The 25,336-nt window shown below is 34.9% G+C and overlaps 1 protein-coding gene across 1 annotated transcript; it reads left to right on the top strand.

Annotated features, from left to right (window-relative positions):
• Positions 1–3,923: 3,923 nt before the first annotated feature.
• On the top strand, positions 3,924–16,615 carry LOC114290951 (F-box/kelch-repeat protein At3g06240-like). The gene is made up of 3 exons (XM_082908353.1): positions 3,924–4,092; positions 15,763–16,055; positions 16,175–16,615. Exons 1-3 carry the CDS (start codon positions 3,924–3,926, stop codon positions 16,613–16,615), a joined length of 903 nt encoding a protein of 300 aa, XP_082764479.1.
• Positions 16,616–25,336: the final 8,721 nt, after the last annotated feature.

Genomic DNA, 25,336 nt, shown 5'->3' with positions numbered 1-25,336 from the left:
CCAAATTGTCATTTTTACCGGTATTAACAAGAAGGCTCCACACCTATCCGCGCAGGTTTCCGGTCTTTCACCATGGACACTCAGGCCAACTTAACCAATACCAACTACACTCCCTATCCAGACTTACCAATGTATTTACCAAAAACAAAACAATAGATCTTGTTTCATAAAACAATTTCTCTTTTAAAACCATAACCTTCCAATGCAAGATTAAAAATCAATTTCAATAGTGGTTCGATAAAATGATAATGCAAAATGTGCAATCCTTCATATGATTCCATTTCCAATTTCCTCTACATAATTCTCCATTGTGATCAATTTACATATCCCTATTAATGTAATATCACGATACAACTCCAAGAGATAATATAATAATGTCAATGTTCATATATTTATCACATGTAAATCAACAACTTCTAACTTAGTCTTTTCAAGACAATTCAACAATATTCCTTATATAAAACAAACTTCCAAAGTCAAACATTTTCTTACCTTTCCAAAAATCTTATCATTTAAATACCAACATGGCAATCCCCTACTAGTTATCAAAATTAAAACTTCTAAGCAATAGGTTCATCAATAGCAATAACATATGACACCAAAGTGAGTTCAAGTTTTCATCGATTTCTAACTCATATACTTTATCAATGAAATGTAATTACAATTTTTTCAAAACTCATCCCCATTCCAAACATTAAATAGAATCAAATTCTCATTTTTCTCATGCAAGTGAAATCTCGAGATCTTCAAGTTCAATCATAATTCTCAATAAGCATAAGTGAATATTCTAACATTTAATCAATTATATCAAAATCTTCTCTTGACTATAAATATCAAAATCTTCTCTTGACTATAAATATAAAATATAGCGTAAGTGTTCACTTTTCGTTTATCAACATCAACCGCATCAAATTAAACCAAGGAAAAATAAATAAATAAATAAATAAATAAAATTTTTGATAACTCATTCTTATTTTAATCCAATTCATCCATTTGCTTCAAACGAGCTACAATCATATTCTTTTCTTTTTTTGTCAAAATCTACCAAAATAATTCGAATATCTTATATATGAATTTTAGGTATTATTATGATAGCATAACTCAACTAGTAAAACTATGGACCAAATACCATATCACTTCAACTTAATCTCACTTATTTCTCCAAATCTCATTCTTGGTCAACATCATCACTTTTAATTTGATAATATTAAAAGTTATGAATTTAAACCCAATAATACTTCTTTAATTACGAAGAATTTTAAATATTAACCAAACTAATTTAATTCATCAAATTAGTAAATCCATTAAGTTCACCATCTTTCAAATTAATAACACCAAACATAAATTCACATGACTCATCAATTTATTTTTCCTCTCAAAAATAAATTCTAAAACTCAAAGATGACATAAATATTTCAACATTATTTCCCCAAAATAAATTATCTAACCATAATATGAGGTAGATACAACTCATACAACTATTTATTTTATTTTATTTTCTTATTTTTAACAAGTATTTCCAACACAAGATGATTTTTCCAAATCAATTGCAAAATAACAATATTCTTAACACTTCAACCTAATTTTTCTTCCAAAAATTACCAAACAAAAATCTAAATATATCTATACTATTATTAAAAGCCAACAACTACTTTGGTGTCTTGAAGCCATCCTCTCATAATTTTTTACTAATTTTCCTAAAATAACCTTAACTTCTTCAATAATTATGCTATTTTTAAACTCATATCAATGTATAATTAAGGATAAATATAAATACTATTATTAAAAGCCAACAACTACTTTGGTGTCTTGAAGCCATCCTCTCATAATTTTTTACTAATTTTCCTAAAATAACCTTAACTTCTTCAATAATTATACTATTTTTAAACTCATATCAATGTATAATTAAGGATAAAATCATAAATTATTAACTCACAAAATATAACTTCCCACATTAAATAACTTCCCATGTTCAATGACTTCTTTCAACTTCCATCTTCTGTCAACCCCACCATACGGCTTTGCCACCTCTATTGCATGCTTTTGTTCATTTCCCTCTCTTCACTCCTTTCTCTCCTCCCCTTCTTCTCTGTCCCCAAACCCAAACTACACAGAAAGAAAAGAGAAAAAAGGAAAAACAAAGAGTAAAGATAACCAAGAAGAAGAAATCAGTTTCCATGGCCGTTGAAGCACACCATCTTAATCTCGATGGCGTTTGTACCCAAGGGAATACAAGTTTAGGCTGTTTGATGTAATTGTTAGCGAGAAGTATGCTTTAAATTGAAATTTTTGTATGGATTATACACACACATCCGAGACCTGTCACAAACACTGAAACCACCACCATCATCATCAACGTTGCAAAGATCGTACGGCCCACATTCCTCCCCGAAACCAAACACTGTGCAATCGCTAACCCCCTCATCACCTCCATCCTCCTCAACAACCATAAGTATCGAATCACCCGGTGGTCATTGTGGTCGTAATCGTAATTGTAATCGTATTCGTAATCTACTCCGTTTAACAAATAACAATCTGATGATTTCTTGCAATCCATGAAATCTCCAACGCGGCGGCGATGGGCGGCAGTGTGTAGTCTGGGACTGGCGTTGGCGGTGGTGGCGACACCGGTGGACATCAAAACCGTTGATTGCTGAGTTATGGGTATGGGTGATTTTTGCTTCTCTCTCTAAAAAAAGAAGTATAATTTTATCTCTCTATATTTCTGTGAAATGTTTCTAAGCCATGTTCCTTTGGGGAAAAAAAAACATATAGTATAAGTTTATATTCAAATTTTTTTTATATATATAAAAAATTGTGAAGTATCAAATGTGTGCAATTATTTAGACTTAGATTACATTTAAAAAGTTTGTTTTTTTTTTTCACAATTAACTCTTTTAAGCTTTTTTTTGGGTTTTGTTTTTTTTTTTTTTTTTTTTTGTGTGTATAAATTCAGTTTTAAAAAATAAATTTGTTTTTCCACTTAATTTTGTTTGTATGTTATTTAAAATTAAATCCAGTGGTCTTAAAAAAATCATATAAAATGAGTGTCTTGAGTTTGTATTTTTTAATTTTTTTAATTTTTGGTGTAATACTGTTAGTTATACTTTCTATAAAAAATTTACAAAATAAAATGTTTCATTGTGTTATTAGGTTAAAAAAAATCAATTATTATTTTTCTTAGTTTATATCAACATCTGTGTTTGTAAGTTTATATTCATTTTTTTTATATATATTTAAAAAACCGTGAAGCATAAAATGTGTGTAATTATTTAGACTTAGACTTAAAAAATTTGGGATTTCTTTTCCATTTGATTTGGACTATGTTAATCGATGTCAAAATGTATTTTTAAATTTTAGTTTCATTTATAAAAAACTTCAATAATATTTACATTTTGTGTCTTTATATATATTATTGTACTCTATTAGTCAAAGTACGCATGTGAACAATTGTGGCTCACTTTAACAACGTAAAATTCTAATTTAATCAATGTACATTGTTTGTAAATTAGTTTTTACATATATCTTATATATTTTTTGCAAGATTAGAAAGATCTTCAGTATTATCTTACCAAATTGAGATTTTATATGAATTTTTGTTTTAGAGTTTTCTTTAATTAAGATTAGTAAATATTATATTTTCTTAAAACAAATTGGACAAATTTTAACGTATATCTATTTCATTTATCAAATATCTTAATATCAAATGTTACATTACACATAGTTATACATGTGATTTATATGTGCATTATTAGAAAATTTAATGTAAATTTCATATTATAATTCCAAACGAGTTTGCACACGCATCGCGTGTGCGCGGCCGCTAGTATATATATGTGTGTGTGTGTGTGTGCGCGCGCGCAATACCTCTTATAATAACATATTTTCTCAAAATAACCCTAACATAGCCTTAATGTAAGAATATGAAGAAAATTCCTATCTCAAATATGAAGAAAAGCAAATCTAAAAATCAAACTTTTCCCGATCATAAATCTGAGACCACCACTGCAAAAATCACGACGAGTTCTCCAACTTTCATGTACAACACTTTGGCAAATTCTCACTGTAAAGACTCTCATTTTAAGGTTAAAGGTTATAGCGATCCCGGGTTTACCCTTGTTGTACAGTGATCCGGACATGTGTCCGTGGATGTTGGTGGTTGTTTATTATTTTGTTTACATCCTTTTTACTACGTATTTGAGTTATAGGATGTGTTGGGCGGATTTGTTTCAGGTTGGTTGAGTTTAGAAACCAAAACTAGTTGCCCAGATTTTTGGCCTGTACGCTCGAGCGGAGGTGTTGGCGCTCGAGCGGGTAATACACCCATCCAGTAGTTGTTGTGCAGTGTTGTACGCTCGAGCGTGGAGTTGGCCGCTCGAGCGGATCTGTGTGAGTGGCCGCTCGAGCGTAGGGTTGGGAGCTCGAGCGGAGGCCTGGTTCTGCAAAAGTGCTGGGTGAGTGCATTCTGCGCTCGAGCGGGCGGTTGGCCGCTCGAGCGGAAGTCTGTGAGTGGCCGCTCGAGCGGGGTGTTATACGCTCGAGCGGACGACTGGGTTTAAGTCCCGAAATTGTGACTTTTCAAATCACTTTTTCACTTTCTCTTCTCTCTCTTACTTTTCCAAAATCACCATTGTTGAGCCTCTCACTCTAGACTCTACCTTCTCTCTAGGTTTTGATCTAGTAGGAGTGATTTACTCACCTTTGGCCTTTACAAAAAAGTTGTTGATCATCGAGGGCTTCATTTTAATCTGAAAATCTCGGGTTTTGGAGCACGTTGGGTTTTGTCGTCTTCTCCTTTGGGACTCCGAATTTGAGGTAGGGATATCCTACTCCTCTCTATGGGTTTTGTCTTTAAATTTTGGTATTTTGAGATGTTGGGCTCGTTTTGGTAATTTTGTGAAAGTTTGGGGCTTTTGTGTAATTTTACAAAAGTTGGGGTTTTATTCGTAATAAACCTAGATGCATGTTTGGCATGGAGAAATGGAATTGATGTTGAATCATTGATGAAAATGGGACCTAAGGGTTGAAATGGTAATTATGGGAAATGGCCTAATTACATTGTTTAATTAATTGGGATAATTAATTGTGAGAAATGAGGAATGAAATGTTGATTGAATATCCATTTGTGCATTTATTTTCTGTTTAGAAATAACTGCTTTGGGCTATCGGTGGAGGATAGTCGTGATTGTTGTAGACAATGCATGATGATTAGGTAAACTGAAACTAATCAATGAAATGTGTCATGGAACTTGACGGTTGATAGAATACATTATTTGTATGTATTGGGTGATTGTATATAGAACCATTGTGTTTGTATACGTTATGTGTAGAGGAGGAGATAGGGGATGTACTCCGCGGTTTAAGGGAAGATAGGGGATGTACCTCTAAACCGGATAGGAATTGGGAGGAGATAGGGGATGAACTCCGTAGACACAGCTCATATGCTTGTCTAGAGAAGTGAAGATAAAGCTCATATGCTTATCTTTGTGAAGTGTGGATACAGCTTATATGCTTATCTGTGAATGTGGGATATTGTTGTTATACATATCTGTTGAGAATGTGGATATAGCTTGTATGCTTATCTGAATGTGAGATATAGTTTTTATACATATCTGTGGAAATGTTGATAGAGCTAGCATGCTTATCTGTTGAAAAAGGGAAAATGAAAGGTAACTTAGACTCATAAGTTGTAAGACATAAATATGTGATTTATGTGATTGTATCAGTGTTGACCATCTATCAATTGCTAATATTTTAGTCATTGTCCATGGTTGGTTTAGTGTATTTCTACTGGGCTGTGGCTCACCCTATATGGGAATATCATTTTCAGGTGCAGGAAGCATGCCACCTCCAAAGACATAGCTGGAGGCTTGTGGCGGACATACTTTTGTCGCTTAACTTTTGATGTATTACATGTAACTTCAAGCCTAGGGCTTATTGTGTAAACGAGTTAGTACTCTTTTGTTGTAACCAAGTATTAACTTGGAAAGCTGTAAGCCCGTAGGGCATTTTGTTATGATGTTAACATGTAATGCTTATGTAATGGAACTCTAATGAATGAAAGAATGTGGTTAGTTTATATGTAAATGTATGTCTTATCTGATGGGTTTATTGTTGTTATTTTGAGGGCGTTACAAAGATTGAGCATCAATGAAGAGAGAGAGAGAGAGAGAGAGAGAGAGAGAGGGGGGCAGAACCCTTTGTCAACAAAACAAAACAAAACAAAATGGAAAAAGAAGGAAGGAAGGCGTGGGGACAACCCCACGTGGGTATGGTGGCTTCCCAAGAATTCTCACCCAATTTAATACATAAATAATATAAAATATCTTATAAAACATCTCAAAATTTTGTAAGATAAATTATAAAAATAATATAATTTTTCTTCTCACAAAATATAACATTTTTATACAATATAAGTTATAATATTTTACTCACCACAAAATATATACACATTTTATTCATTATAAAAATATATAATTTTCACCATATGGTACACACCATAAAATCAACTATCAAATATTTATTATAATCCTATATAATAAATAATAACAACTCCCAATGTGGTTACTATCAATCACTTAATTAAAAAGGACTAAACAGTTAAACAAGAGTCATTAAAAAAACTCAATTTAAATTAAATCCAAATCATGAGTCTCACCCGTAAGTCATATATGATCCAATTATATACCAAAATAGACCCAACAATTTATCTCAAATTATGGTCCAAACACTCAAAACTCAATTTCAAATTCTGCTATAAATTAAACTAAATCAGTCTGCGAATTTTCATAAAAATAAATACTCACCATTAAATTCCAAATTTTTTTTATCCAACATGCTAGACTCTTATAAGAACAACATAATAAAAATTTCAAAATTTCTAATATCGAAAATTATATTTTGAAAAAAAAAATTATTACAAAATTGAGCAATTTTTGCACATAACTTTACACAACACTCCAATCCAAATTTTACTCAATTAATTTATGCACTGACTATTTAAAAAAAATATTTTAGGTCATTACATTGCCCCATTATGTGATTTAAAATTTTGATAGATATACATCGAAAAAATAGATAATTATATTACTAAATCATAATTCAAATTTAGATGTTATATTTTTTTTAGATCCATAGCTAAATTCTTATCTTCTTTATTTTTGTGTGTAACCATAGTATATGAGAGAAATTGAAAAGGGTGCTGTAGTAATTATGAGAGAAGTCAAAAAGGTTGGTGGGTTGAGAGAAGTCAATAAATGTTAATTTTATTTTTTTTAAATCAAAAACATTAGAAAATTAGGGTTAGGATATTGGAACTCCCACAAAGCCTGTAGATTAGAAACTTCATTTCCCTTATATAATACTAGCGTATCACCCGTGCTATGCACGGGATAATTATAGATATTTATATTTGTTTTAATTTTTTTTAATATATAAATTATGTTCTTAAAGATTTTTTATAAAACTAATTTAACAATCTTATCACTAATCATAGTGTACAGGAGAAATTAAAAAAGCTACTGCAATAACTATGCACAGGCTGTATCTATAATTATTTGTATGAGAGGATTTTAAACGCTAATTAGGGATTTTGACCAAATCAATAAATGCAGGTATGTGGATTGAAAAAAGTTAATAAATGCGGATCAGGAGATTTTGACCAAATCAATAAATGTTGAGGTTTTTTTTTTTAAATCAAAAATTTAGAAAATTAAGATTGAGAGATTGGAGCTCCCACAAGGTTTGAGGTTTAGAAACCCCCTTTCCCTTAATATATTTACAATTATCTATATATGTAAATTGAGATTTTTAAATGTCTTTTTTTTTTTAATGTCTTCTTTTTCCTTTTTTATATTATATAAAAGTTTAATATTTTGATAATAATCATATGTGTTGGACTTTTCAAGAAATTTTTTTTATACTTGTTCTTAGGATGCATTAAAGTGTTATTATGAGGGATAATAATCATGTGTTGGGACTTTTCAAGGAATTCATATGTGTTGGATTTCAAAGAATTTTTTTATGCTTGTTTTTAATGCATTAAAGTGTTATTATGAGGGTAAGACTTGGGAGTTGGGAGAAGTTAATAAATATTAAGATTTTTTTTTAAATCAAAAAATCAGGAAATTTAGATTGGGAGATTGGAGCTCCCACAAGACTTGGGATTAAAAACCCCCTTTTACTTAATATATAGTATAGATACTAGCCTATCACCCGTGCTATGCACGGAATAATTATAGATATTTATATTTGTTTTAGATTTTTTTTTAATATATAAATTTTGTTTTTTAAGAATTTTTTTATAAAAATAATTTAACAGTCTTATCACTAGCTATAGTGTATGGGAGAAGTTGAAAAGGGTACTGCAGTAACTATACATGGATTGTATCTATAATTATTTGAATGAGGGGATTTTAATTGTTGATCAGGGAATTTTAATCAAACCAATAAATGCAGGCATGTGGAATGACATGTAGATTGGAAAAAGTTAATAAATGCTGATCAAGAGATTTTGACCAAATCAATAAATGCTGAGTTTTTTTTAAATAAAAAATAAAAAATTTAGAAAATTCAGATTGGGATATTGAAGCTCCCACAGGCCTTGTGGGTTAAAAACCTCTTTTTGCTTAATATATAGTATAAATAAATAGATTTTTAATATTAATTAAGGAATTAAAGAATGGTAGTCCTGCATGCACTCATTAATATATTAATTAGTGTACCAATATAACTGATATTATCAATTTAAAATTATAATGCCACCTATTATATCAATTATAAAAATTTAAAATTTTTAAAATTATGACATATAATCTATTTATACACGATATAGGAGTATGCAATAAATGTTTGGGCTTATTCTAAATTTGAAAGCGTGACTAGCACGATAGCCCGGTTGTAAGAGCATCCACATATCTTCCCTTATAATACCTGTTTACTCAAAATAAGGAGTTTTTTTTGTCAAAACATATCCTCAGCAGTTCCCTTATCCAACCCCTAAATATAAGTATTGCTACATTGACTTCCTATTTGTAGGGAGTCACTGTAACTCCCTCATATCTGATAAATTCTTATTTTATGGCGCAAAGGATGTCCTCCCGAATGTCCCTCCGGACGTCCCATGAGAACCCTGGAGTTAAAGAAGGAAAATGTCCAAAATTAGCTTGACCGGTCGACCACTCGGTCGTCCGACCGGTAGACCCCTTGTTTGTTTTCCTCTTCCTGTTATGCTGCAGCATGTTGGGTTGTTTCTTGCATGTGTATTAATTATTTTATTATTAAAAAAATATTTAAATTTAAAAGTAATTAAAAATATTATTTTAATAGAATAGAGAAAGAATAGGCAGTTTGTTGAGAGAAGTAGATGAAAAAATGATTCTTAAAATAGAGAATGAATTTTTTAATAATATTTTAGGGTAAAATTTAAGTAGTCTGATAAGGATGCTCTAAGTCAGTGCTATATATTGGGAAAAAACAAGTAGTCGATCAACGTTTTGGGGTTTTCCTAGCTACATAAATCGAGAAGCTCCTTACCCATGGTTCATGTAACGCCCTCAAAATAATACATAAAACCCATTACTTTAACATGCATTGATATAAAAGAAATCAACCATTTCTATTCATCAGAGTAATTCTTACATTGTATTACATGTTAACAACAAAAGCAAATGCCCTATGGGCTTACAGCTTTCCAAGTCAACACTTGGTTACACAAAAGAAGAGTACTAACTCTATACAAAATAAGCCCTTGGCTCGACATACATGTAATACAAACAAAATAAACAAAAGGAGTCTTCAACTCTCATCATCGTCCAAGCTATGTCCTTGGAGGTGGCATACTACCTGTACCTGAAAATAATGTCCCATAAAGGGTGAGCCAACGCCCAGTAGAGATATGCTAAACACAGTATGAGCAATGACTAAGACATTATGTAGGAACCCACATTTTATGTTCTCATCATGTTCATGAGCATCTGTATGATTATGACTTGTTAAGTTTGCATGTGTATGTTGTGATTTGTTTCGCTTGAGCTAATGTGATCCATGCCTTGTTTTGAAGCCTTGTGATTTGTCTAAGTGTGGTGTACTTGTCTCGTTCTTTCCTTGATGTGAAACTTAGGTCACGCATTGCCTGAGTTATACTAGCCGATGTTATTCCAAGCCTAGGTTACGTTACGCCTAGATCATTCCAAGCCGAGGTCATCCTCAGTCTAGAAGTATCTTGGAACCCCTTGTTGACCTCCGTCCTCGCCTTGACACATTAGCCGAGATGTTACCTTGCACCCAAGTGATCTTGTCCTGGAGTGGTATGACCTAGGCCGAGGTGTGGCGCATCTAGGCCAAGATGTGGCACAGCTTAGCCAAGTGTCGTCCTTCCTAGCCGGGGTCATTGTCACCTTAGTTGCCGAGGTCCTTTTGTTAGCCGATGTCACCCCTTGCCGGAGTGCCATTCCGTGTAGCTTGTTAAATACGCCTTGTTATTGGCCGATGTCATTGCCTCGTCAGAGAGCCCATACCGCTTTACTTGTTGAACACCCTTCCACCATGCTTTGTCTGGTTTGTCAGCCACCTTTTCAGGAAGAACCCAACCAGTCGCCGCCACGTGTCTCAGCAGAGGGTTAACCCCAGAACCGGGTAAAGAAAACTATCATTTGGTATCATAACCTTGCCTTGTAGAGAGAGAAACTCTAGGAGGAAGAAGGAGTTTCAGAGTGAGGAAGTAGATCTTCAAGCTTGATTCCTAGAGATCGAACCGTTAGATCCGTGTTCTAAGGTTAGATTCTTGATCTGCTCATGATGTTCTCTATGTTCATGTTATTGCATTGCATGATCGGATATGATTTGTAAGCCATGCATCATTTTGAAGTTCGATTTTAGAAAGAGAAAATGACATTCATGTGTTCTTCAAGAAAGTCTTGTTTTGATCCGAAAGCTTGCATAAAGAATCATGTTTTGTGTTTATTTCCGCAAGAATTCCAAGTACGGGTACCCAGGTCCATGTTTTCAAACTCATAGCACGAAAATCCCAGATTTGTGATGACAGATTATGATTGAGCATTCATATTTTTCATGTTTTCACACTCATATTCTTCATGTTCATCAGCAGAGGGAAACCCAGAGTTTCCCGACCTCTTTTCCTTGCATGTGGCCCTCGGGAACACACCTCGGCGAGGAGGTGTGGAACCTCGGCCTGGACCTGGTTGGTGCCCAGTATGTTTTCCGAAACCATTTGTGTACATACGAAACTTGTTGAAGGTGTATTCAATAGGCCTTGCCATGTGTTTGTAGGACTTGGGCTTGTCTCGACTCCGACGTTTGAAGAAACTATGTGAGTGGTATTTTTAATAAAGCTATGTTACACTTGCTTTCATAAAATCTCGTCTTGCCTTGTTTTGAAAAGTACTTGATCTAGCATGAATGACTATCCCTACTTGTATATTAAACACTATCTTGTTTTGATGACATTTCTTGAAAGTCCTTAGTTGCAGGGGACTATAATGCAACTGCACTCTTGTCTTGAAAGTCCTTAGCTGCAGGGGACTATAATGCAACTGCACTCTTGTCTTGAAAGTCCTTAGTTGCAGGGGACTATAATGCAACTGTACTCTTGTCTTGAAAGTCCTTAGTTGCAGGGGACTATAATGCAACTGCACTCTTGTCTTGAAAGTCCTTAGTTGCAGGGGACTATAATGCAACTGCACTCTTGTCTTGAAAGTCCTTAGTTGCAGGGGACTATAATGCAACTGCACTCTTGTCTTGAAAGTCCTTAGCTGCAGGGGACTATAATGCAACTGCACTCTTGTCTTGAAAGTCCTTAGTTGCAGGGGACTATAATGCAACCGCACTCTTGTCTTGGAATTGTCATCACCCTCTTGTATTAAGTAGATGTAATAACATCCAAAGAACTTGAAAGGCCGGCAATGAACTTGATTTCCCCTTGATTGTAAAGTATGCTATGTATTGTTTTGAAAGAAATCTTGGATATCAATCATGCAAAACCTTTATTTCTAATATCATTCACTGAGTATCCAAGCTCACCCTCTCTATATATATGTAGGTGATGAACAAGAAGGCATTGAGGCCTAGACGTGATGCCGATGTGTTTTTGGGTGCATTGCCGACATGTTTTGGATTAGCATTTTTGTACCATCTTGAAGATCATGCTTCTTGGCTTATTTTTCATTTGTACTTGTATATGTCGGCTTGAGAAACCTTTTGGTCAAGATGTGTTTTGTATCTCATTTTCTTATTGTATTTAAGTTGTAAGACTTTATAAAGATGTATGTCATTTCATTGGACTTATGCACGGCTCTCATGGACTATTTAGATTCTGTATATACACATATTGCTTCCGCACTTGTAAGCCCCATATTTCATACTCTGATTGTGTGTGATTCTTGTAAGTCGGCCTTCGGTAATCTCAGATTACTGGCCATCACGGCACCAAACTACTAGGGGCGGTTTGGGGGCGTGACACATTAGCAATTGATAAATGTTCAATTTCCATAGACCGATTCATAACCCATTCCCATTTCATGACCACTATGTTCATGTTTCATTTCAGTTTCCATTTCTTATCAATTTCACAATTTACATCAACGGCTCAGAACCTGGCCAACCACTTATATGAGACAATGATTCACATTAAACATTTCCCATTTTACAATAGATAAACATTCTAGTTGTATCAACATCTCAACAGATAAGCATACAAGCTGTATCCACATTTCAACAGATATGCATATTAGCTATATCAACACTTCCAAAGATAAGCATATGAGCTGTATCAACACTTCCAAAGATAAGCATATGAGCTATATCAACACAATATCTAACAAGCATATGAGCTGTATCAGTGGAGTCCATCCCCTATCTTCTCCTAAACAACATCCGGTTTAGAGGTCCATCCCCTATCTTCCCCTAAACCAAGGAGTACATCCCCTATCTCCTCCTACACACACAACGTATATACATAAAGGTCATATACACAATCAATCAATACATAACGTTAATGTATTCTATCAACCGTCATACTCTATGACATATCCAACTGATTAGTTTTAGTTTGTCTAATCATCATGCATTGCCTACAACAATCAAAACTACCCTCCACCGGTAGCCCAAGCAATTATTTCTAAACAGATAATAAAAGCTCCAACAGATAAAATATCAATGTTTTCAAAAGTGAGCGATTAATAAATCTAACTCCACTATTCAACCATATAATGAACCAATTTCATTATTTTCAACTCAATTCCATATAACCACAATTTTTCCAAATTAATCATACCAATTAATTTATACAACTAATTAGGGTTTTCTACCCCATTTCCCAATATTGACCCAATGGTCTAAATATCAACAACCAACATCAATAACACCATTTTGAAACCCAAAATACATATTATGAGCCCAAAATCACAAAACCCTCTTTAACACATTTTGAAACCCTAAGTCCCAAAATCAACCATTTAAACAATAAGCTCAAAATCTAGGTTAAAATCCATAAGAGTGAGTAGGAATCCCTACCTCAAATTCGGAGCTCAAGGAAAGAAGGTGAAGAAACTCAACGTGCTCCAAAACTCAATATTTTTGGATCAAAACGTAACCCTCGACGATCAACACAACTCTTACAAAGGCCGAAGGGAAGGGAAACACTCTAACTAGATCAAACCCTAGAGAGAAGGGAGTTTCTAGAGAGAGAAACTCTCAAAAAGTCTTTTTAGAAAGTAAGAGAGAGAAAGAGAATGTAAAAAGTGATTTTAAAATGCCCAGCTGCCAACTGATATACGACATTCCCGCTCGAGCGGAGAACACAACGCTCGAGCGTCAAGAACAAAAATTTGGGTACGCTTGAGCGCAATAAGGCCCGCTCGAGCGCCAAGACACAAGAATAAAGTACATCCGCTCGAGCGCGAAAACCAGTCCGCTCGAGCCTAGATTTCCCCCTCCCAGAACTTACACCCAAAGGTACTACCCGCTCGAGCGTCAAAGTACCCGCTCGAGCGCCACCGCTCGATCGTAAAAATCACGCCTGCAGAAGTTTTGCAGGGACACAAAAAACTGGGAGCGTGCAATCTCCGCTCGAGCGCAAGAAGACCCGCTCGAGCGGACCTCCTAAAAACTGGGCAACAAGGAATTGAAACCAAAGCCTAACCAACCTATAACAACTCTGCCCAATACATCCTAAAACTCAATCAAGTGGAATTAAAGGATGACAACAAGGTATACCACCACCAACATCACGGAACCGAGTCCGGAATACAACAGAATAGTAAAGGGACAACCGGGATCGCTATAATTCAAGTCAATTGTAAGCAATCTCTCTCTCTCTCTCTCTCTCTATATATATATATATATATGCAAGTTCTGCTTGTGAATTGTGATAATTTCTTTACTTGTCTAATTCAAGAAAAATACTTTTAAAAAAAATTATAAGATTTATTACTTTATGTATGTTTTTTTTTTAAAGTTCAATTTTATTTATGTTTTTGTAGAAATGAAAACATTCTATTGAAACACATTCACTTTGTTTTGTTATGATTTTCAAGATTCCTTATTGAAAAAATTAAACTTTTTTACTTTTCATATTTTTTTTATTTTTATTGAATTTTTTAATATTTTAAACAATTTTTTTAATTTATAGATTCACCTAATGTAAATACATTTTAAAAGTATAATATTTGTAAAAAAAATATTAAAAAAAAATGCTTACTAAAAACAAAAAAATAAATAAAAATAATATACAAAAAAACTCAATTTTCAAAAAATTAAATTTAGAAAATTAAAATCAAACACATTGATTAAAATTTTAAATTTTGAATTTAAGAAGGAAAATAAAAGGGGAAACAATTATTTATATGCATTCATTCATTTTATGGTTAAAAAGATCTTTAAAATTTAATGCTTACATAATTTAGTACGTTGCTTTAAGGTAAAAATATCTATTAGTGTTGTCTTCAAAACTTAATTAGAAAATCAAGAAAAATATTATGATTTTGCATATTAATATTTATAAAGAATATTATTCACTTGAAAAAACCTTTTTACTCATATGCTGAGAAGAAATTATTTCTCCTCGTTCTAATCCCCTCTACCAACAATATGAGTGTCTAAAATGGGTGTAAAGGTGGTGTGTGCTTATCTTTATTCACATTAGATTGATTGGGCTTTTCTAGATTCACTTTTTCTATTATTTTTATTGCTATTGGTTGTGAACCTGTAATAGCTAGCGTATTGTAAAATTAAAAAGGAAAAAAAATAATCATTTTTGCATTCATTCTAGATTATTCTTGTCACCAAGCACTTTAATTTACGTTTTGAAGAAATGCATGCGCAATTTCGTTAGCTTTGATTGAGCAATCCGACTTTGCCAAAAATCTTTGTTGAAAAAAGAAAAATAAAAGAAATGGTGAGTCATTAGATACATGAAGATGTGATGGTTGAGATTCTTGTAAAATTACCAGTCAAATCTTTGATGCGATTTAAGTGCGTCTACAAATCTTGGTCCTCTCTCATTACAAATCCCAGTCTCATAGCCAAGCATCTCACTAACAGTAACAAGAAGTAAAATGGTTGCCTCTTCATTCATAAAATTGAACCCAAAGACACAAATAACTTTCCCAGAAAATATACCTTTGCTGTGTGTCGTGGCAAATCCCTCACGGTTCCAGTATTTGAATATCTTGGTCTAAAGTTGAATGCAAAAGTGCACGTTATGGGTCCTTATTTTTTGTCTCTTAACCAATTGGGATTCTGTAGCTCTATGGAACCCAGCGAACAGAGAATCCAGAGCTCTTCCGACACAAACATTCCCCAACTCCATTCCTTCAAGAATGGAACTCGAGAGAAATGCTTTTGGGTTCGGGATGGATCCTTTCACTGGTGATTATAAAGTGGTTTCAATTAGGGCATACCACTGGGGTTCCGGCCTTGATGATGATATTCATCCATCAAGTTACTCTAAACACATTGCTATATATTCATTGCGTGATGATTCTTGGAGAGATTTCAAGGGTTTTTTTTTTCTCCGGAATGTAGTGTTTCTTCCATTTGTAAGTTCTACACTTACATGGATGGAGTTTATTACTAGTGTGCATCTGACAAAAATGATGATGCTATGAAACTCTCATTTCATATGGGCTACGAGGTGTTTCAAAACATATTGGAGCAGGATGAACCGATGCCGTTAAAAGGGATACCAGAGCTAGGTTGCCGTCACCCAGGAACTAATCTTGTTGGACACTATTTTGGAGTCTACAATGGCTCTCTTGCTTGGATACAATGTTATCCAACACATTACATGGCACCAAACGTTTTCAACATTTGGGTATTGAAAGACGAACGTTGGACAAGAGAATTAAGAGCTGGACCTTTTGAAGGAGCAATTTTGCTTAGCTTTTGGAACAAAGGTGAGTTCCTCATCCAAGTTGAGGATGGGCATTTGTACTTGGTAGACCCTATTACCCGTGAGATGAAGGATCTTCGAACTGTGGCTTCTCAGGCTATTGTTTACCATGAGAGCCTGGTTTCTGTTCAGAGAAGAGACGCAGAATTTGATCATTCATATATTACATTTCGTCTTAAGTTCGATGTTTTCCGGGACTCGTACTGAGATAATTGAATAGATTCTGATGTCACTTATTCTAGCTCCAATGATGATACTTACGATGTATTTGGATTTTCAAATTAGGATGTAATTGAATTTTAAATTAGCCAAAGGCAAAAAAAATGAGAATAATAAGAGAACAAACTACTCATTTGAGAACTTTCTCTTTGAATAATTTCTTTTGTTTTCAACATCAAGCATGTTTCAGTTTTGATAATTTCAGTTTCACTAAAATTTTCTTTTTATATCAATTTAGGTTTGCTTGCTTGAATCAAAATATAGTTGAATCTATATAATAAGGGTAATGTTATGAAAAAAAAAATTATAACCAAACACTACATAAGGTAACACTATAATAAATCAAATCAAAGACCACAAACATATTAAACCAAAGGTATATATGTTACACACTCCAAACAATTTTCCATTAAAATGTTTAAATTTAAGGGTTTATTTGAAATTTTTTTTTTGAAATTTTTTGAGAAAAAATAAATTAATTTGATAAAAATAAATACCAAAAAATATTTTAAATTTTTTTTAGCCCTTAAAAAGATAAAATCATATTAAAATAAGAAGTTTTATTTATTTTTTTTAAAACACATTCTAAAATTGAACTAAACAGAGCTTAATTTTTTTTCCCCATTCTTCTACTTCTCCTTTACTGTTGTTGCCGCCAATCAACCTTGAGTGATTTGCGGTGGTAGATTTGTGAGTGTATGGTTCGTGATGGAAAATGATTGTTGGCAGAAAGGGAAAGAAATGATGGGAGAGGATGGCGGATGAAAGTGGTGGCACTAGCGATAGAGGATGATTGTAGTGTTTTAGAATTAGGGTTTGGATAGAAGATGCGACGCCCCAGTTCTACACTATTGGTTGCAATCAAGAGAGAGTCACTAATGAGTCCTATGGTCAATAATCAAGTAAGATCCCAGATCGCCGGAGGAGTCAAATTAGCCTCCCTTCTAAGTCCAACTTTCTTAGGCAGCGCACTACCCTTTTGACAGATCTTAAGAGGTATTGACACAAGGTCTCATAAGCAACAATAAGGTTCTTACATAGAATATAAATACATAACAATCACAATATATATAACTCAAAAGATGGTTCAATTACATTGCATTCCAGAAGAAGCTTAAGTCTTCAAATGAGTCTTCACAAAGCATCCAAAAAAGAAACTTCTAATTTTTCTAGGATAGCCAAAAGTCTTTGAAAGTTTTGGACTCGTCGCCTCCAGCTATGAGTTCCGCTTCGTCACCTGGCATGATACGCCGTGAGCTTTGAATGCCCAGTAAACACACACACACCTTACCCCCTTTTCCCAGTCCAATACACAATCACCATTATAAAATCAAATAATAAAGCATAATACTCAATTAAATAAATAAAGGGTTAAGTTAGGTTGTTAGAAACTAGAAATCCCCCAAAGAGATTTCGTCCTCCCAACCACGAGAATCGGACGCGGATTATTTGGTATGCCCCATCTTTTGCTGCTTTGTTGCAGACCTAACCTTGGATGCCTAGCAACGGTTATCTACCGTGTAGCACCTACCGCAAGGCCTCAAAAGAGACGGTAAAATAGGACCTTACCCGAATCCCTCCTTACACCAAGCCACCTAGGGTCCGAATACAACCGCTCCGTTCAAGGGTTCCGAAAACCACTTGCGCAAGACTTTAGCTTTCAAATAGGGAACGCATCCCAACAATCCATATATCACATATTCTCATTTTTTCATCACTCAAGTGCTCAAAAACCCAATACCCTCCCCATTAGGTTTCCCGTTGAGTTAAATATTTTACAACAAGGTTAGACAACTTAACAAGATAAAAATATCCACACAAGCATGTATCAATAAGGTGAAGAAGATGAAGAACATAACATAACGCATACAATATTATGTCAGGATATGATCATGAACTAATAAACATTTTCATGAATACAAGGCATAAAACATCCATGCATAACAAAATTTCCAGATTTAATATCACATAAAGTTTAAAATGAAAGGACTGTTTTAGATCCTTCACCGGACTTGGCCTTCCTATGGTTCGTAAAGGATTTAATCTAGTTTCTAGAACATTTTTCGGAAATGGGATCGCTTTTCCAGATTTAAAGTTATTTAGAAAATATTCCAGCGCTGTCCAGATTCTGTCCAGATCTGTCGACTGTTACGAAAAATCGATTTTCTTGCAAACCGCTTAATGTTTTTCGATGAAACCAATTTTAGCTAAAAGATAACACCTTAAGGATGGTTCTGACATAAAATAGAGGCCTAGAATAATTTTATACATTTTTCTAGAATTTCTGGAAGTGGGCTGCAAAAACAGATTCTGGGGTACTTTGCCCAAAACAAGAAGATTTATGAAAAAGGGATTCCACCAAGGGAAAGTTTCATTTCTTTTGTGCAGAAAATATGCTAACTATCATATATTTAACTCAGAAAATTTGTTTGAAGGAGTGCCTTTGCAAAGTTGAGAGATTGGTACAAAAAAATGGTTTTGGACCAAAATGGGGAAAATACAAGAGAGAAGGAATCAATATTCAACCCTTAGCACTTTTAACATAAGACCTTAATAATATCCGTTCTGAAAACATTATTTAGAACCTTTAGAAACATGTATTGAAAAAAAGAAAATGAAAGAGAAGGTTGTGTTTGTGGCTTACCTACTAAGCTTTGCACAAGAAAGCTTTCTTCTTTCTTCCTCTTCTTCTTCTACACTTCTCTCTCTTGCTCTCCTCCCTCTCTCCAGCTGAATGTGTGTGTGTGGGTGTGGTGTTTGTGTCTTGCCAAGCTAGGAGAGGTTGGTATATATAGGCAATTTGGTGTAAATGAACAAAAAAGCCCACTAGTTAAAAATGGAGGGAAAGGTTAGGATTTTGCTTGGGGTCTAATGGGATAGGAGTAAATAAGGTGCTAAATCATAGGATTAAGCATTATTTAGTTGATTTTTAGATGAAAGGTAACTAGTATAGGGAACATCATCCCAGGTCTTGGGTACTAGGTTTTGGTTTTCCTAGAATATCATGATCAAAAATCTTGAAATTGGCTCCTCTCTTCTTCCTAGGGTGGCCGGCCTTGGGGAAGTGTGATGGAGTTATTATTTTATTAGTTTTTGTCCTAGGGCACACTCTTCAACGTGTATATATATATATATATTTTACAAGATTGATGGTACTTCAAGGTACAAGGTACAAGTACTAGCATTTGGGTAAGTTTTGAATTTAAATAAAGAGTGAGGGCTTGGAGTTAAATGCATGTAACTTAGGTAGAATTAAATTAGGTTAGGGAACCTAATCCGGCTAGGGTAATTCCTGTTTCGATAAAAATAAAAATAATAATGCTAACCGACAAGATTCGAATTAATTCAAGTGACCGAGGGGCTTTAAGAAAATAATTCAACATTAGGGTTTTTAAAGTGAATACATATTTCGGGGGCTTCACAGAAGAAGAAGAAGAAGAAGAAGAGGGTATTATGGTATTTTTATTCTAAGATAAAATCGTCTTAATGAAAGTTTTCATTAAATGTATGAACTGAGAAGAATTGATGTGTTTTTTTTTTCTTTATCTCCCTTGAAGAAATTCGAAGACAACGATGCACCTCTGAAGTACCAATGCATAACCCTAATGACTGGCGTCACAGGCATCATCAGTAGCAGATTCGCCGAGATTCTTCCTCGCTCCAACACCTCCAGTGACCCTTGGAAAGTCTACGGCGTCTCTCACCGCCCTTATCTGTCGTGGAACACCGACCATCCCTATCGAATACATCTAGTGCGATATCTCGAACTCCGACGACACCCAAACCAAACTTTTAACACTCAATGACGTCACTTACCTTTCTACGTCACTTGGACCAATTGATCTTCTGAGAATTATGAAGCCAATGGATCTATGTTTCGAAACGTTCTCAATTCAGTGATACCAAACGCCCCAAATCTCTAACACATCTATCTTTAAATAGGTCAAAATATTACATCAATCTGTTCAATCTCGTTAGCGGAAAATCTCAATCTAATGATCCTTCCTTTATTGAAGATCTTCCCCGATTGGTGTCTCTAAATTTCCATTACACTATCAAAGATATTCTCTTCAAAGAGGCTACAAAGAGGGATTGACGTAGTCTATTCGCTTATGATGTGTTTGGTTGGGGTATTTGGGAAGACATTTGGAAATGGAAAGAGAAAATATGATACTTGGTGAAATGTAGGTACATTTTATATATTTTATTTACATTTCACCTATATTTTCTTTTTCCCTTTCTAATTCCCTTCCCAAATCCCCCAACCAAACACAACACTAGAGAAATTTCAGAATTGCTCAAAGAAAAATTTGAATTTTCAATTTGTAAGAGAAATTTTAGAATTGCTTAGAAAAATTTCTAAATTTTCAATTTCTGAGAGAAATTTCTCAATTTTCACTCAGAGAAATTTATGAAATTTCAAAAAAATTTACCTAGGGCCAAGGGGTTTGGTTTTATTTTGAGTTTGACTGCCTGATATCTGTCTTTCTTTATTCCCTCTCTTCACAACCCCTCATTGTCTCTTTCTTCCTCTCTCTCTATCCTTCAGGGAAATTTCTCTAACTAAAAGTCAAAAAAACTTCATTGATGGTAGATAGTCAACTCAGTAAAATTTTGTCAGTTTTTTTTTTTTTTAGAATTTTATATTCATCATTAATTTTATTTGATAGATCTCAACGAGAACATTTTTAAAATATAAATTTTATTGAAAATGGATATTTCAATCAAAAGTTATAGAATTTTTAAGTTAAATTTTTTCAAAAAGTGAAAGGCATTGAATACTGAAACAATGTGTATCGTTTGGAGCTAAAATTGAATAAATGAGGGTATTTTCGTCTCAAAAGTGCTCCCTGCATTTTCTAGAAGAGTAATTCTACTTACACCACTAATCTAACTCCTTACACCCTCAAATTTTATTTATTTTTATTTTATATTTTTTAATTTATACAATTCATTTATTGCCCTCATCTCTAATAGGGGGCTAGGCTAAGCACGTCTGTCAACGATTTAAAAGGAGTGTCCTATGAGCAATCCCTACTAGTGAATTGACCTACACGCGACTTGGGTGACGTCCCACTTCTCCTAACTTCATTCTACCGTTTTGTGGCACAAATCCAAGAATATAAATACACATAATACAAGTATATCATAAACAAATTAAGACATATCTGGTCTCATGATTTACTGTTGAGGTGGAGGCCTAACGGCTGCCGCTCACACACAGATATGTTCCTGTATCGACTGTTGGATTCTGTTTATTTGTTGTTCACAGAATTCTACCTGTTGTATAGCCCACGACTGAAGATACAGATCTTGAAAAAATGTTAGATAATTATTACGACTTGTAATATAAAATTTTAGAACATTTAATAATCAATAAGTAAATTTACAGAGGGCATACATAAAAATAAAAAATAAAAAAATTAATACTTACAATCATAATCTTCAAAGCAGCTTAGTTCTTCAACACTTAATTTATATATTGGAGATATGTTTACAAGAGAGGGAAAACTTACTAATAATACTCAAATATTTCTTTAACAGACACACTCTAGAAAAACTCTGCCTCAACAAGGGTGAGGTCCTTCCCTTTTATAGTACAAGAGACTGAAAAGATAAGATAAGAGGAGGATAGGTGGCTTGTCCTTGTGGAGTGGAGTCGATTGTCCTTATCCTCATGACTCAGCATCCTATCTTCTTTGTCTGGTGGTGGACAGCTGTGTGTTAGATCTAGATAGCTAATAGAGCATCTTCTTTTGTCAAAAGTTATTGTATTGGTTTTTGTCTACTTGTGCCGATGGTCCTACTAGTGAGGAGCAAAGGACATCATGCTTTGCCTTTTCCTTTTTTATCTTTTTCTTTGTCAATTTTGTCGGCAATCATGCTGGTGAGTGAATCCCAAAAATCTCCAAAGTTGGGTTCGTCATCTTCTGGTGCTTATGATTCTTCATCTAAAATAGCAAATTCATTTTCATCCTAATCAGGATCTTCATAATCTTGACTAGTGGTAACAGATTTCATGGAGGTATTATCTCTGGAAATAGTTTAGAGGAACTGTTCCTCCAAACTATTGTGGATATGTCCGACAAATTAGTAGTTCTGTCTCCGAAAATAGTTTGGATATGTTTGTATCATCTCTTCCCCTCTGCGGGCAAGCTGGAGACTTGTGATCCAACTGGCCACATTTTAAACAAGTCACGTCTTCTTGACCACCTCTCCCAGAACCCGAGCTAGGTACTAGAAAGGTAAACCTCGACTGAACTCCCTGGGACTGTTGAGGGTTAGAACCCCTCTGCCTTTTACCATCCCCCTAACTATCCTGACTCCTCCTGGAGCCCCTCATCCTCTCCTCTTCAGCCTGTATGATAGTTTCAAGATGGGCCACTGCCTCCACAAGAAGCCCATAGTCTCTAATCATAGACCCGGCTACTCTGAACATGAGCTTGGTCCTTAACCGCTTCTCAAACTCCAAACAACGGCGCTCTTCAGTCGCCACTAACTTAGGTGAAAACCTAGAGAGGCTAGTGAAGGTGCCCTCAAACTTGGCCACAGGCATGTTTAACTGCTTGAGGAGAGAAAACTGGTCCCTCTGCTTCTCCTTAATAGTGGGAGGCAAAAACTTATCCTGGAAGGCGTTGACAAAGGCCTCCCAAGTCCCGGTAATGTGTCCCTGCACATACTTCCACCACTGACCTACATCCCCCTTTCAGCTAGAAAGACGCCAAGGTCACCCTCAACTAGTCGTCCTCGATGCCAAGCATCTCAAACGTCTTCACTATCTGTTCAAGCCACTCATCTGCCTTCAGTAACGGCCCCAAAATAATATCATAAATACATCCACAAACATACATAAATGATAGCATAAATCAGAGTCTTAGTCCTTTCATTACATAAAGTTAATGAATACAAAGAGTTTAAGCACCGTCTCCACCGTTGCCTGGCACATGTACCAGTTCTCCATCTACAATAGTCCGACGGTTTCGTTCACTGGACACGACCCAAACCCGCCCCTAAAAGTTTGGTTCATGACCGGCCTGCACATAGGCCTCAAAACAGAATTTTAAAATAATATTTAACCAAATATGGGGCCTTAAGCGGAAGCAATATTAATAAAAGACAACATTCATTGAGCTTGTGCATACATGATGGCTTAATTAGAATTAAGCATTTACATACACTTCCATACATACATATACAATCACATAATTTACATAGATCTCACACACAATTACGTAGGGCTTAATAATTCACAAGACTCCCAATACAAACTAAGGCCTCAACACGGAGGCGTACCTCAGGCGGTTTGGCAGACAGGTGGATCTCATACAATTCTAGTGTCGGTCCCCGATGGCTCTCCTACATAAATATACATAATAACGGAGTGAGCAAGGCTCAGTGAATAATAGCAATGTAAGGAGGTTAATTCTTTGAACATAGTCTTAAAGAGTGTAAATGAGCATATCAAATCATACACAGATCTTATTCATAATTATATCTCAAAACGGCCTCCGGCCCACATGTGATACAGAACGGCCTCGGGCCCATATCGGATACAGAACGGCCTTAGGCCCACAAATAATACAGAACAACCTTAGGCCCACATAACGACAGCTGTCCACACATTGTAGGGTAGGTAGAACATCGACATGTACACTACCTCCCTTGGCCTCTGGCCATGAACCGTAAACAATTCACATCATAACGGCTTTGGGCCCACTTTTATACAGAACGACCTTAAGTCCATATCAATGCTATCGTTCAATCATGTCTATTAATTCAGTTAGAGCACAATGTCAATATGTCATTCTCAACAACCATATATAAATCATAAGCACCAGAAGTAAGTATAACATATCGTTACACTACTATTACTCACAGTGATAAGTTTCTGACAGCAGTGGGACGATGTCCTCGTCTTGACCTACAAACACAATGCACATAGCATCATAAGAATATACCCAATTCCTTACTTTATTCTTTAATCAATTAGTCATATCGGTTCTAAACTCATTAGTCTTCAATAAGTCATAATCCATGTCTCAGAAGGTAGGAGGAATCGATAGGAAAGTGGTTCAGACGAAGAAATGGTACAAAACCGGTAGACAGAAAGTGAGCAACTCTCACTAATTTGGACATATCTATTTCTGTACTTAAGAATTTGGGAGTGAGACCACCACCATTGGAAACTAGACTTTCAGGGCTTGATTTTAGGCTCAAGAATCACTCAAAACGGAGTCTGGATGTAAAAGATATGCTTATCCAAAGTTGGCTGAACAGAGTTGTCTCCGCACGTGCGGGAAACAGGGCCGCACGTGCGGGAAACAGGGCCGCACGTGCGGGAATTGTGCCGCACGTGCTGGACAAGGTGCTTTTTTTAGAAGAATCAATTTTGGGGCTGGAAATGGGCTGCCGCACGTGCGGGAAGACCCGCCGCACTTGCGGCTCTGGGCCTGTTTGGCTGTCTGAAAATGCCATGAGCTCTAACACTTGATTTTTCCATTTTTAGGCTTGGTTTCAAACTCAAATCACCCAAAACACATGTAAAATTGCACCACAATATGATAAACTAACATCAATCAAGTGTAATTTCATTTCAAACAAGTCAATCTTTGCCTCAATGTTCAAGATCAATGTTTTATCTTCCATAATCTTCAAAGTTCTCAAAACACAACTCACAAATACACTTGATTCTTGCATGATCTTATTCTT

This window comes from Camellia sinensis, chromosome 15 (assembly GCF_055761805.1).
Source record: "Camellia sinensis isolate YWXY chromosome 15, ASM5576180v1, whole genome shotgun sequence".
In the NCBI taxonomy this organism is placed as follows: domain Eukaryota; kingdom Viridiplantae; phylum Streptophyta; class Magnoliopsida; order Ericales; family Theaceae; genus Camellia; species Camellia sinensis.
This window is presented reverse-complemented; position numbering and strand designations above follow the sequence as displayed.

Bases quoted from the DNA above. Each gene is read 5' to 3' on its own strand.
- LOC114290951 (XM_082908353.1), top strand. From the start codon at position 3,924: ATGAAGAAAATTCCTATCTCAAATATGAAGAAAAGCAAATCTAAAAAT. The intron at 4,093-15,762 runs GTTATAGCGATC...GGGATTCTGTAG, and splicing joins CTCTCATTTTAAGGTTAAAG to CTCTATGGAACCCAGCGAAC. The intron at 16,056-16,174 runs GTAAGTTCTACA...ATATTGGAGCAG, and splicing joins ATGTAGTGTTTCTTCCATTT to GATGAACCGATGCCGTTAAA.